Below are 15521 nucleotides of genomic sequence, written 5' to 3'. Positions count from 1 at the left end.
CGCACGCCAACACAGCCTCAACATCATCTCCTACGCCGACACACTCAACTGATCCTCTCACTCACCAAAGACCCTAACACCGCCAAAACCAACCTACATGAAGGAATGAAAGAAGTAGCCGAGTGGATGAAGCACAGCCGTCTGAAACTGAACTCAGACAAAACAGAAGTCCTTATCTTAGGTACCTCCCCCTCCTCCTGGGATGACTCTTGGTGGCCAGAAGCCCTTGGAAAAGCACCCATCCCGACGGACCACGCACGGAACCTGGGCGTCATCCTGGACTCCTCACTCTCTATGAACAGACAAGTCAACGCCGTTTCATCATCTTGCTTCAACATTCTTCGCATGCTCAAAAAAACATTTCGCTGGATCCCCACCAAAACCAGAAAAACGGTCACCCATGCACTGGTTACAAGCCGCCTGGACTACGGAAACACCCTTTACGCCGGTATCACCGCAAAACTCCAGAAAAAACTCCAACGCATCCAGAACGCATCAGCCAGACTCATACTAGACATCCCGCGTAAAGACCACATCTCTAGTCACCTGAAAAACCTCCACTGGCTTCCCGTCAATAAGAGGATTACTTTCCGCCTCCTAACCCACGCACACAAAGCACTTTACAAACTTGGACCCGAATGCCTCAACACACGACTTTCCTTCTACACCCCCTCCCGCCAGCTACGATCCTCCAACCAAGCCCTTGCTACCATACCTCGCATCAACAAAACCACCATGGGAGGTAGATCCTTCTCCTACCTCGCAGCTAAAACCTGGAACTCACTTCCCACTCACCTTTGTCTCACTCAGAACCACCTAGCATTCAGAAAGCAACTTAAAACTTGGATATTCGACAAGTAATTCCCCACCCTCTTCAAACGCCTTGAGACCCTCCGGGTATGTAGTGCGCTATATAAATCTCTTGACTTGACTTGACTTGACATGTCCAAATCTTAAAAACACATTCGAGGATGGGTAGCATGAATTGGACACTATCTCTCCTCTATTATCAAGGGCTAAGAAGCAGAGGTGGGTAGAACTCCAGGCCCATCCATGACCCTCAGTTCTTGTTCACACGGAGGCATCCCTATGGGACCATACAATTGCGTGATAAGAGAGCAGTAATAACTCACCATTTTCCTTGCAGAGAACGAAGAGGAAGTCTGCCGCACAGTGCTTCACGTCAGTATCCACATGTGTCATCAGGCGCACCAGCTTGTTTCGTATGGTGTTCCCTACCTCGGGGCGGTTCCGCACATCTCGCAGAGGTGGAAGGACCTGTAAGATGAGGCACGTTCAATGTCCATTTTTTTCTTTTGGAGCTTTCCCTTTCCCTCAAACATTACTGGATGTCAACTAAAAACGTATTCACTGGCCCCCAAAAAGTACGTCATACTAACAAATAAGTTCCATAACAGAGAGTCACTCTTCCCACCAAATGCAAAAACCAACCCCTTCAAATGCATTTACAAGCCCACCTCAATGTAGACATTCCCATATGTGTATGAGTGTAGAAATGCATTTATGTTTCTTCTCCACCTCAGGTTTTAATTTATTACATTATTTTATAGTATGTGGTACCCTTTAATTCTCACCACACATCTTCTCTTATCTAAACATTAAACCTAAATAAACAAACGAAATCCAGTCACAAAACATTCAAATTTGACCAACAATTTAAAGAAACGCGAAGGCTTCCAAAAGAGGCTCCTTTCCCTTTGTGAATATTGAAAAATTATATTTTATGGGAGTAAGCCAATCATTACTCCTGCAAAAAGCGCTATAAAACGTTTTCTTTACTATTCCTCTCAAAAACACGTCCCATTTTCCTTTAAGGAAAACAATCTACATTAAAAAATAATGCTCATTTTATTTTAAAGCAATCGTAGAAATTATGGTCTGTCCCAACAGGCCAACATACCCGTGATGGCAACCAATCCTAGTGGGTCCCAATTTGCAACATACCTCACTAATAATAAGGAGGTAAATTGGACTGCTAATAGCTATTCACTACCATTCGGCCTTTTGTGAATAAACCAACTGAAGAAAAGGTCGGTTGGAAAAATACCAATGCATTTGCTGACAGTTGGTGCACAAATTGCAATCACTTTAACCGAATACATTATATGTTTTGCTGGCCCATTGTTTCGTTTTATTTTAGAGTAGATTGATTTGTCGTCTATACTCTCAAGTGCAGCTAAACTCTGATAAAGGTCAAACTATCTTATGTTAGGCCAAGGAGGGAAATGTCAACTTGAAACTGCTATACGTTTCTTTCCACAAATGTTTCTGCTATTAAGGGGTTGGTTTACAAGCTACTAAAGTAGTCCGTGGGTGGTACAGTTTAAAGCAAAATATTAATTTCCTCTCGTTCCCTGCCTAAAAGTGTGTGCCAGCTGAGAAGGGCCTAATTGGCTACCTGTATAAACTGATACATGCAACGAGTACAGGTTCGGTCGAATCTCCCCCATAAAATGCTGGTCAGAGTCCTAACTTAGGAAGACTCACCTGAGACTAGCACCGTCAGGCCTTTATGCTACAAGCCAGTGGCATTATAAAGGGAAGACAGAGCGATGAGTCAAACTAAGTGACCATGTTCTGAAGCTCCTTCAACTGTTGTGCCAATAAGTGCCAAGCGCTACCAAAGATTTTCAATTCGTAGTAACCAGTGTGGTAACCTGTATTCATTTGTGACTAACAGATTCAGGACTGTATTCTGTATATTTAGTTGCTGTTTTAACCGGCTGCGTGAACGAAGTGTCTGTATATTGAACTCAAATATTCCAAGCAGGATTCAGGCTTCAAGATCCCCATACTTTTGACGAAGGAAGAGCACAAAAGTATAAAGCCGTATGTGAGTGTCAGAAGTTATAAAGAAACAGTCCCAGGATTTAACAGACACCACAAAACCATCAGGAAAGTCCGTCCAAAAGTACATTTCTCTGCTGACAGGACTCATCGTTGTTTGCTAGCAGAGATACTGTCTAGCAGTAACTGACTCAGGAACTCAGACTATTTAAGTTCTTAGAACTACACTTGTTAGAACTATTAATAAAATTGGCTACTTGTATTATTTTAGGCATCCTTTTATAACTAATTTGCGTTTTTTCTTTACTAAGGATGTGCTTTTATTATCTATGTGCACTTCTATAGGTTCATGTAGTAAAATTTGCTTTATAGAAGGTTTATTGTCCCTTTTCTCTGCTAGACACTGGTGGGCTTTCCAGAGAGAGAAGAACCACTGACTGGACCCTCAGTGCATGTGTTCTTGTAATGGTGTATGATGTAAGGAGGTGTGGCCTACAGGGGTAAGATGGCAGACGTGCACTAGTGTCGTTCCGCCACATATCTACCTTATCCGTCTAATTACTATCTTACGAATCGGCATCCAGCGAGATACAGCACCGCGGCAGCCCACGTCTCTCACTGGGTCACCCTGCTGCAAAGTGAGCTGAAAATCTGTGGCTGCCCGCGGCTCACGAAGGGGCCCCCCATAGGAGGACGGCGCCTTAGTTCCAAATTATGGCACACAACTACATCCTAGTGTTTGGGACCCTCTCTGGGTCCGGCACTCCCCCAGGTATATTTACCTCTTCCGCCCACCTGGCACTCTCTTTTCGCCAAGCCTTCACGCCATTTCCCACCCTATCGCTTACCCGGCGTGTCTACTGGAGGGTGGTTGGTGGGGGAGGCTGTTAACTTGTTATTTTGTGTTGCAGGCGGAGTTACAGGGCGATCCAGAGGCTGAATAGTACATAGGGGTACCCTCTTCAGGAGCACAAGGGAGCAAATGCCAAATAGCCCTAGGAAGTCCTTACGGCTGGACCCTTGAGGAACGACGGCGCCCCGTTAGTCCTACCGGCAGTTGTAAACCTGAACAATCGGGGGCTTGCCTAGATAAGCTCTGCCCCCTCAAGGGGCGTGAGTAAATGGATGGACTGGCGGTCCACAGGTTGTAAGGGGTAACCCCCCAGAAGTGGTGAGCACCGATTGGTTAGGGCTATGGTGCAATTTGGCTCTTCAGGTGGGCTGGGCAGCTTAGGCGTGTCTCTGATGCCTGTCCTTGTATCGCATGTAAGTTGACCCACCATGTTGGCATATTTCATTATGTATGCAGCAATTTTCTCCACAAACAAGGTGTTTGGTGTGTTTATTTTTATTGGGAGATTGCTGTATTTGTGGGGGAGTAGAGGGGGTGGAGGGGTGATGCCGATATTGGCACTAAGCCTGGCCTGGGGATGGAGGTGTGACACAGAGCCAGGCGAACGCTCTGGAATTGCCCAAAATCGGACAGCGAAGAACGGGCCAGAAGGACGCAGGAAGAGCGGAGAACGGAACCTGTGAGAGAGGGCCGGAGTGAAAGCCTAGTGGTGAGCCACAATCAGCGCTGCAGAGAAGTGCTACGAGGAGGAGGCGAGGCATAGGGAGCAGCGACCACCGGGATCTTACCTGAATTCTGGCATCGGGAGACAGACCGGAGGCACTTGGGAGTGACGGAGGTTTGCACATGCCAGAGCGGTCCAAAGAGGAGTATCAGTGGCAGGGAGGAGGTGGTGCACAACGGGCCTTCTCCTGCCTGATGCAGCTAGGTCGCATAGTAGGCTATGCTGACGGCGGCACTCCGACTCATGCAAAAGGGCCCCATTGCAGATTAGCTTGGACGGCGAAACCGGAACCAAGGAGCTGAGCGCCACACAAGCTACTAATCGTGTGGTGCTGACGAACCCAGGACATACCACAGAGAAAGAGCTACGAGGAATACCCTCAAGCCAATTGGAGGCCCCAGAACTAAACTCTGGTGACCTACTGAGCACTATCGTCACCTAAGCGGCACCCGGGAGACACTTCCCCTAGCGTTGCTGCTCTCTGGGGGGTATTCCAGAACCTCTGCCCCTGTAGGGCAATATCTCCAGCTGAATCAAGGTAAGGCAAACCTCCAAATTCCCACCAAAACAATGGGGCGCACCCCTGGGGCAGCGTTGCCAAAGTCCATATACCCCTGGGCACTACCAGCGTGGGTACCTTTAGTGAGACTCCTGGTCAGAGGACTCTACATTGTGTTGCGGAGACGCTACCTTCAGGGCACACGCGCACAAGCAAGAAACACGGGGCACGCTGCCACTAACATGTGCCTCACCCACAGTAATAACCATTTACTCTGATTTACCCACCGGGACTAGAACTCTGTGTAATATAAAGGGCTATCTCGCACTGCCTCCAGCACCCAGCAGAGACCATAGGAATGGAGTGCACAGCAAGGACTCGATCTAGAACCTCCTCACACTCCTCGACCATAATGAAAAAACAACCAGACGCCGCTGACCTGCCCCACCCACCAGAAGATAGACTTGATGGCATACTGAATGCGATTGAGAGATCTTGTGCCTCACTGGAGTCCATGCTTCATGCAGACCATAGAAAGCTTTCAGACCAGGTGACGACTATGGAATGCACACTTTCAGAACGCAAACCAGTATATGACTTAGTGGAAAAACCCCAGCGTGAGTATGAGGCTAGATTACAACATCTGGAGGACAGGGTGGAGGAGGCGGAATAACGTCCACCTGATTGCTTGCCAGAAGGGGCGGAGGGCCAAGATGCAGTAGCATTTGTGGAATGATGGATCAGAGCCTTGCTGCCTGCCTCCTCGCGGTCTTCCTTTTTCACGATTGACATGCACAACACATTGCCTCCAGGTGACCGGCATCAGGAATGAATTAAATGAAACGAGTAAACTACAGGAAGTCAAACTAGAGAATACACACCAGATGTTCTCCTCATACTACACACTGAGAGTGCAGTGCCAACGGGGCTCATTTCAACAAGTAAAGCAGAAGCTCCGCCAACTGGATATCCAATACTCACTGTTGTTCCCAGCAAGACTTTGCTTGGTTACTGATGGAAAGGCAAGATTTTTTGACACGCCTCACGACACAAGGGACTGGTTGCAAACAACCGATCAGTTCTCAAGTCCCCATCCAAGCAGGACAGGGGAGTGAGACACCACGAAAGATAAACACAGAACCCGCGGGCGGCGCAGCATGCGGCGCCTGCCCAGCCTGGTGGCAGTGCCAGACCTGGAGCAATTCATAAGAGAGCGACTGAGGGCTGTCCATGAGGCAAAGCGCATAGCAGTCACCCTCAATGGCTCTAAGAAAAAGGCAGCGTAGATCCACTCATCCGGTGACGAGGAGTCCACAATGCTTTGCCCATCTAACACTACCTTGTTAATCTTGCAGGACATTACGCCACAGATTTCTGATGCTATTATTGAAATGCACTCTGATCACAGCTGCCCACTGCACTCCTTTGTCACTCTACCTTTCCATCCGCCTGCAAAACAAAGATGCTATGCTGCCAATGCAAAGGGCGGGATGGACCAGGCTAGGAATTGCTACTGTACAAATCTGCTGCCGACTCAATTCTGCATTGATTATGTAAGATATTCAATCACAAGAAAAGTTGGGGCATGATACCCTTAAATGCCTTGTGAGGTTTCACTCTCTCTCACCCTCTACTACTTGGGGATACAATTAGTTTCATAGAGCTTAAGCACAGGTTTGGGCAGCCTCTTCTGTTTATAGGGACCTCCCTTTAGTTTCACACATTGCCAATTTGGTATTTAAGTTTCAAACCAGGTTACATGGGTTGTGTCGCGGACGCGCCATTTGGTGTTCTGTTGTCACCTCTACAAACGAATACACATATACCTTGACCTCAGTGAAATCACAACTCATCACATGGTAGTAGTAACTTGACAGATCAGAGAATTCTTACTTGAAATGTGCAAAGCCTCCACACACCTTTCCACTGCTATGCAGTATACTCATATCTCAAGAGGCACAATATACGAATTGCTCTATTGCAAGAAACACACTTGACACACCCCAAGAGATCTAAATTGCAGCATAGGTAGAGAAGCCAAGTGTATGCCACAAATTTCTCTTCTTATGCCTGGGGTGTACTGGTCTGGATCTGCCCTAACACTCCCTTCCTGGTGGAGGAAGTGGTAACAGACACGGAGGGTAGATATGTCTTCATTAAGGGGAGACTGGATGGTCGAGACCTCCTTTTGGGTAACATCTATGCCACCAACGTAGAACAATGAATATTTCTGAGATTACTCACACCGATCCTGGTTAAATGGTGTGGGGTACCATGGCTGATAGGAGGGGACTTCAACAGCGTCATGGATGTGGGTCTGGATAGGTCTTTCCCTCCCCTTCGCTGCACCATAGCATCCACTAACACATCAACATTGAAGGATTGGTTGCAGCAATGGGATCTGGTAGACGGTTGGAGACATCGCAATCCCGCAACGCGGGTCTATTCATATTAGTCCTCTCCACATGCGTTACATGTCCAAAACGATAAGATTCTTGGGATCACCCAACCTGCTCCCCTCCGTCACAGACACAGATTATCTGGGTCGCCCCCACCCACACAACAACCCACAATTCAAAGTACTTGCTTGGGAAAAAGGAACCCCCCAAACTATTGGTCCCCATATGGCGTCTGCAGCCTGAAATGCTGTAAGACATCTTTTTCCGCGAGTCCCTTAGTGTTGCTATAAAGAATTATTACGAACACAACACAGACATGACGATCCCGGCCTTAGTGGAATGAGATGGACCATACCCTAATGTCACTAGAGACGAGGGCCGCAGCTGAGCCCTCATGCCTATCGGCATTAACAGACGTGCATAAAACAAACGAGACACGGACTTCATGACTGAGATGCCTGAATTACACAGCACACTCAGAAAGACGCTACGGCTGACTGCTATGGGCCCCTTCTTGCCTGGCTGATTAGACAAGACCAGCAATCAGGCCCCATCATTGTGCTCTTGTCTCCTGATGGCGTGACGAGATATACACACAACACGAAATACATAATGAGATGGTTCTCCACTTTACGGAATTATACCAGTCAATGCTGGAGGCATCAGTTCTAGATATAAACAACTTACTAGACGGCCTTGTTTTCCCCAGACTGACTTCGGATCAGCACATTGAACTAGACACCTCCGGCCTGCCGGTTGCGGTATAAAATGCCATGTAGGCTCGACCTTAAAAGGACCAAACCTAAGAGAACAACCATTCAGCTGACACCACCCTCTAGAACCTTCCTGAAAGGAGCTATATTCCCTCAGATTTTCATAAGCACCGTGCGTATCCAAAGAGACAACTGAGAGTAGTAAGTGAGCCCTTCCAAAGGTGGCTGGCGGGTCACATGTGAACCTATGAAAGATACCAATACTGGATAACTGTAGTTATAGGTAAGTAACTCATTTCTTATCCAGCATCAAAATAAAAAGCAGTAATGAACACATTTTGTCATATCGAATATATATATATATATATATATATATATATATATATATATATATATATATATATAATGCAGCTCACTACCTTCTTGGTTAAGAAGATATACGGACAACACCAGTGGTACGTTCCAAGATTTCTTTATTGCAGTTACACAGCTGTGTAACTGCAATAAAGAAATGTTGCAACTTCCCACTGGTGTTGTCCGTATATCTTCTTAACCAAGAAGGTAGTGAGCTGGGGGGCATGGCTTAGCAAGCCTCGATGGCGGCGGTGTTTTGCTGAGGCTCCGCGATCGGGCTTGCATCCTGCCCGTTTCCAGGGATCGCCGTGAGCCTCAGCCAACGGAAAAAGTTACCGGTGGATGCAAACACACCGGAGGCACCATTCAGGAAAGCCGCGGCCGCTGTTGAAGTGCGGCACCAGAGGGGGAAATCTTTTCTACCGGAGCGGGGAGACGAACCGCAAGATGGCGGCCGCGTCTCCGACCCTCTAAGTTCAATACCGCTACACCCTCGTATCCAGATCGGAGACCCGGGGAACACGCACACAGACCAGGGCTGCGGAGCTCCTGACAGGACGGTACAGCTGACCCCCGGAGGTGCACTCGGCACTGGGCTCACCCCTGCGGGTGCGCATCGGCGCGCAAGATGGCGGCCACCGAACCGGAGCCTCCCCCACCAGTGCTCCTGCCCGGCTGGATGCCTGCCCGACCACCGAGGACTGAGGGACGCCGGCAGACGCACCACCGGCGCGGCGCCTGGACTCCCCTCCGGCCGTAAAGCTTCCTGCGGGTGGGGAGTGTCCGCTCCCTTTCCCCCCCACCTGGGGGCCCCCAACGCTACCACCCCAATGGCCTCCGACCTCCTCTGAGACCCCCAGCGGTCACCCAACACCCCACTCCCTGGACGGGCGAACGGAGCGGCCTGGACACTCCTGGCACAGCAAACGGCCCCGCAGATCGGGCTGCCTGACCCTGACATGACGCCCAGGGGGTCTCGGATGCCGGGCCCGGTGCGGGCCTCCTCATAGCGACGGCAGCGACCCCCCCAGGATACGGCGGTGGCACGCCACAACAGGGACAACTCATCACCGCCACAGTCCCACAGGAACCCCCCTACCCCGACTCCTGCCAAAGACTGTTCGGCCCCCTACCTTGCTAATAGCCTGCTGCTGTGAGCCTGCAGACACCAACGCAGGCCCCACCACTACCTCACCACTGAAGTCACCCGACCCCCAGCGCGCGCCGGACCGGAGGGGCCCCGTGGCGAGCCCGGTGGCACCTCGGCACCAGCAAGGACTAGATACTCGACCCCCACTGGGTTGGCATTCGCCCCAACGACCCGTAGCTTCAGGACTCCACGACAACGCGGCGCCCTCTCCCTCAGCCCAATGGGGACAAAGAGGGGCTCGCAGATGACTGCCGTCCCTGAAACGGCCGTCAAGAAAATGCCGCACACAAGGACATGGACTCAGGCAAACACGCCAAATGCGGACCCCACGCTATCCGCGAAACTGGATCAGGTGCTGGCGGCTATCGAAATGTCCCGGCTTTCTATGGAGGATCGATTAGGCGTTTTGACAACGGACATCAGCCTAATTCGCGACTACCACCGCAAACTAGTGGACAGAGTGAAGGAGGGAGAGCGAATCGTGGCTTCACTTCAACCCACGGTGAAAACGCAAGAAGCAGACGTGAAAGAAGTCTTGCGCCGAGTGGCGGCCCTCGAGGAGCGCACAATCGATTTGGAGGGACGCTTGAGGCGATGCAACATCCGCGTCCTGGGACTGCCGGAGGGGATTGAAAACTCGGACCGGCTAACCTATATGGAATCATGGACCAGATCGTTTACCCCCGAGTCGGAGCGGTCAGCATTCTTCTCAATCGAAAGGGCCCACAGGGTCCCCGCCCGGAAACCCAAGCCAGGCCTTCCTCCACGCCCTATGCTGGCTAAGTTCCTACATTTCCGAGACCGCGATGCGGTGCTCCGCGCGGCCCGGGTGGCGAACCCCCTGCAAGTGGAAGACCAACAGGTCATGGTGTTCCCGGATTATGCCCGAGAGGTACAACAGCAGCGCTCGACCTATCTGGAGGTTAAAAGACTTCTCCGAGAAAATAATCTCCAGTACTCCCTACTGTTCCCAGCCCGCCTTAAGGTGCTCCATAACGGGAAATCCATATTCTTCACCACGGTGGAGGAGACACAGGACTGGGCGGAGTTCCACTGTCCGTTGATCCCTAAGCCCGGTCCCCAGCGGAGACACAACAATGACTCGCGACGATCCAGGACACGAGGCACGAACCGCACCCGGACAGACACCTCCAAGAGTCAAGCATCTTCTCCTTCAGGCTTGCCCGATCTCACGCAAATTATGCAGGAGAGACGTGACGCCTTACGGGCGGTGACTGAACTGCACACTTCTTCCCCAAGCATCGGACATGGAAAGCCAACCACACCTGTTCACCCCTGAGAAGGACCGGGACAGCGACAGCACAATGTCGGGTTTTGGTCCGATCTCATCCCCCCTCCTGGCGGTGCATACAACAGACGCTACCCAGGCTGGCCAGCCCGGCACCTCTTCATGATGAACCATTGGACGATTGCTGTATCCTCTTTCTTGGTTGTTTAACGCGCTGTGCGATGTTTGCGCGCCAAAGATGCATAACCAGTTGGCTGTATGTGCACACACGCGATTGTCATCTCTCCTACAACAGCCCGATCTGCGAATAAGCCCGGCAGTAACACACGCTGCCACCCCCACAGAATTTTGTTATATTTCTCCCCTAGTTGGACACTAGTTTGGATATGCCACCCCGGTGATATATCCCTGGTATTGGGACTGTTACCCACCTTTGGTTCTACCTGTTGTAGCCCCCGTTAGACCCTCCCCCACACATATGGAAGCATGGCGCGCAGGGGCACACACGAAACACAGGACCTCACGGTCCTTGGGAATTGCAAGGGTACCCCACTCACGAGCACGATATCATAGCAATGGCGATTCCACGGTCGGACGTTAACGTCCTCACACTGAATGTACGGGGCCTCTACACACCTAGCAAACGCTACTCCGTCTACTCTTACATTAAACGTATGTCAGCTTGCGTAGCACTGTTACAAGAGACACATACCAACACTACCGAACTGGGCCGATTACAGGCCAAATGGCGAGGGACCTTCTGCGCCACGACATACTCAGCATTTGCACGTGGCGCCTTAATTTGGGTTAGGCCAGGCACCCCTTTTCGAACTCTCAGACGGGTGGTTGACAGGGAGGGCAGATACGCGCTATTTGAGGGAATCTTAGACGGGCAAGGGGTCCTTCTGGGCAGCATTTACGCCGCTAACACTGAGCAAGATAAATTCTGGGATCACCTCACGGGAGTCCTGGCCCAGTTTACTGCAATTCCATGGATCTTGGGAGGAGATTACAACTGCTCGCTAGACCCCGCCCTTAACCGATCACACCCACCCCGGCGGGTTCCCCAACCCCCCGACAAGCGGAACACTTTAGAGCTTGGACCACACACTGGGGGCTCACTGACGCGTGGCGGCACTTACACCCACTGACCCGTGTTTACTCATTCCACTAGATACCACACAACCTTCGAGTCCGTCTGGACAGGTTCTTATGCTCTGCACCTATACTCCCAAAGGTAACATCTTCGGACTACCTAGGTCGAATCCTCTCGGATCATGACGCCCACATTCTGCGCTTGATCTGGCGCCCCCCACACCCACCAATCCCCACTTGGCGCCTCCCAAAGGACTGCTTATCAGATCAGATTTTTAGGGACACACACAAAACCAGCATACAAGACTACTTCCTACACAATGCGGACTCGGCATCGTCGACGTTAGTGGAATGGGACGCATTCAAAGTGGTAGCACGGGGGGAATGTATTAAACAAATTGCAGGGGTTCGCTGCACATTAGAACGGACACTCATAACATCGGAACAGCGCCTTGCTACGCTCACTAAACAAACCAATGACTCGGAGGAACACGTCACGCTCACAGCCGAAGCGAAATCGGTGTACCAAGCTGCCTGTGCTGATCTCCGGAAATACAATTTTCGGGCCTATGCCTCCAGAGTCCACAAAGACCGGGATAAAACGGGGGCGATGCTTGCCTGGATGACGAGACAAGACACTGAGACCAAACCAATTACGGATATTATCAATCCGGAGGGCGTACTAGTGCGATCTCAGGCTGAGATCCTCCTGGCATTCCAACACTACTACGCAAAGGTATACGAGGCCCCAACCCGGTACACTCCGTCATTAGTGGACCACTTCCTCGACCCATTGACACTGCCCACGATATCAGACGCTGACAAGCGCACACTTGACACCAAAATAACTCCCTCGGATGTCACCCAAGCACTACCTGCCCTGTCTCGGAATAAAGCCCCGGGGCTCGACGGCTTCCCACTAGAATACTACTCAACGTTCTCTGCCCTGCTAGCTCCACGATTGGCTCGGATGTTCGCGGCAGCCCTCCACTCTCGAGTGCTTCCCCGTTCACTGCGGGAATCCGTAATTGTGACCTTCCCCAAGCCCCACAGGGACCCACTCCAACTGGGATCGTATCGTCCCATCACGCTCCTGTCAGCAGACTGTAAGATCCTCGGGAAAATCCTAGCTGACAGGTACACCCAGGTCATATGCCACTGGTCCACCCTGACCAATGTGGATTCGTGCCGGGTAGAAACACCTCACAGAACATCCGCCGCGTCTTCCATGTACAGGATCAGGTTTGGGACAGATTCCCCCGCGCGGCTTGCCTGATTATGGATTTGGAAAAGGCGTTTGACACCCTCACCTGGCCATACCTTTTCTCGACCCTACGTCGTCTCAACGTCGGCCCGACACTCACGGCATACACTCTTCTCCTATACACCGACCTAACAACGCGAGTGAGGATTGGGAAACACATCTCCTCTGCATTTGAGGTTCGCCGAGGCACGAGACAGGGGTGCCCCCTGTCACCACTTCTATTCGCCCTGCCCGTCGAGCCGCTGGCGGTTCGACTACGCCAGGAAGGAGTAGATTGGGGCATCCCGATCGCGAACGACACACACTGCGTCTCTATGTATGCAGACGACCTCCTTATATATGTCCGGGATATCGAGGCGGATCTCACTCCCATAGGAGTGGTGCTGACTGAGTTCGCAGACGCCTCGGGACTCCAGGTGAACTGGGACAAATCCACGATCTATCCTTTCCACCCGCACGTACCCCCCCCCCGCGACGTTGAGCTGGGAACCCATAGACTCTCTTGGTCCGCGGAAGCTCCCCGGTACCTCGGGGTCCGCCTGTACCACTCTCCGGCAGACATCTTTGACGGCAATCACCGTAAAGTGCTAGCTAACCTGCGCCCGACGGTTGCCTTCTGGAACAAGCTCCCATTGGCCCCGAAAGGGCGGATAGCCCTGGCCAAAATGGTGATGCTCCCCAGACTCCTCTACCACTTCACGAACCTGCCGGTGGTGCCGCCCAGATCCTTCTTCCGGGACCTCAACTCTCTCCTGGGTACCCTTATATGGGGCGCTAACCGACACAGAGTGGCCTTGAAAACCCTCCAACTTCCCACAACACAAGGCGGGCTCGGAGCGCCTTCTTTCAAGTCCTACTTCCTGGCGGCGCAGCTCCAGTGGCTGTCGTACTGGACGGCGGACCGTTACACTCAGGAGACCTTCACCCCGACCGGTAGAGTCCCGATCCCGGAGCTCAACCGTTTTCTCCTCCCGGGCACCAAACCCCGACGCACATACCCCCTTCAAGTCGCGATTGCGCGTCAATGTATGATGCGGATCCACCGGATGGCCCCCGGTAGAGTCCCATACTCCCCGTTACTACTGTTGGTAGGCTGCCCCAGACGGGAATCCTATTTCACGACGCCTATGCTTACTGAATGGACACATTGTGCCATCACGGATATGGAGTCGCTCTTCGAGGAGGGACAGCTGAAACCAATCGATCGGCTGGTTACGGAGTATGAACTTCCCCCAGGTCAATTCTTCAGACATCGACAACTACTCGAGGGATTTCGTCCCTACTGTAATCTAGGAGCAGGTGAACCAGACACGCACCCAGTAATACACACTATCCTACACATGGGAGTGGGACGCCACTTGGTCACCTGGTTGTATAAATCAATACGGGAACTCTCGCACGCCCCCCTGACGGCCCTACGGGCCACGTGGGAGGAAGACAGCGGCTGCGCATTTCACGACACAGAGTGGACCAAGGCGCTCGAGGTCCCGAAACGCGTCTCTAGGAATGCTCGATTCAAAAACATTCAATACTATATACTACACAGGGCGTACCTCACCCCAGCGCGCCTACAGCGGTTTTACCCTTCTACACAATTCCTGTGCCCCAGATGTCGATCCCCTGATGCAGATTTTCGTCACATGTTTTGGAGCTGCCCTGACCTCCACTCCCTATGTTAAACGGTGCACGACACGCTGGCAGATATTACAGGTCTCACATCACTAGCCTCCTGGGAATCCAGTGCACTAGGCATCTTCCATGTCCCTAAACGTGACCCGGTACACAGGAGCTTTGTATCCTTGGCGTTATTGCTGGCAAACAGATGCATAGCCATGCACTGGCGATCCCCGGAAGGCCCCCCTATAGCAGCTTGGACGGGAGCGGTTTGTAAGTGGGCGGCGGCAGAGGAGGACGCTCTTAGGGAGGAGGAAGCCAGAGGAGCGCTTAAGCATCCCATCTCTATGGAATGGGCCATGCTCCTGCATGGCTTCCGGCAGATCCTGCACACAGAGGACCCGCCTACGCCCCCCTCCCCCCCCACACCTGAATGTGCAAGTAATCCCTGACCAAGGCCCGCCCCCACACCAACCACCCCAATACTCACGGACACGGAATGCCCCCACTCTCTGATTGCTCTACCTTAGCGTGAGTGCACACTGAGGGAACCCTTTGTCTCCCGACACCAAACACTTGCCCTCGCCTATATGCTCCCTCCCACAGTTCTGTCCCCCCAGTTACTGGTAATACCGTTATAAGAACTGTACAGACCCCGATCCTACGCCTCCAAGGCGGAACTTCACGCACCCACTAGTATTCTCCTTCCTCCCTTACGGAGCACGATAATGGAGCCCCCAGCCTGATGACATACCTGACCGATCTGTACTGTTTAATGGAAGAAATGTCAATTAACACG

The 15521-nt window shown here is 51.7% G+C and overlaps 1 protein-coding gene across 1 annotated transcript in view; it reads right to left on the bottom strand.

Moving 5' to 3' along the window:
* LOC147701456 (chaperone Ric-8A) overlaps positions 1 to 15521 on the bottom strand; it is a 348728-nt gene that overhangs the window by 84243 nt on the left and 248964 nt on the right. The window contains exon 7 of the mRNA XM_086930133.1: positions 1134 to 1278. Coding sequence (XP_086786259.1) covers positions 1134 to 1278 — 145 coding nt within the window. The remainder of the gene's footprint in view (positions 1 to 1133; positions 1279 to 15521) is intronic.

This window comes from Lissotriton vulgaris, chromosome 7, assembly GCF_964263255.1.
Source record: "Lissotriton vulgaris chromosome 7, aLisVul1.2, whole genome shotgun sequence".
In the NCBI taxonomy this organism is placed as follows: domain Eukaryota; kingdom Metazoa; phylum Chordata; class Amphibia; order Caudata; family Salamandridae; genus Lissotriton; species Lissotriton vulgaris.
This window is presented reverse-complemented; position numbering and strand designations above follow the sequence as displayed.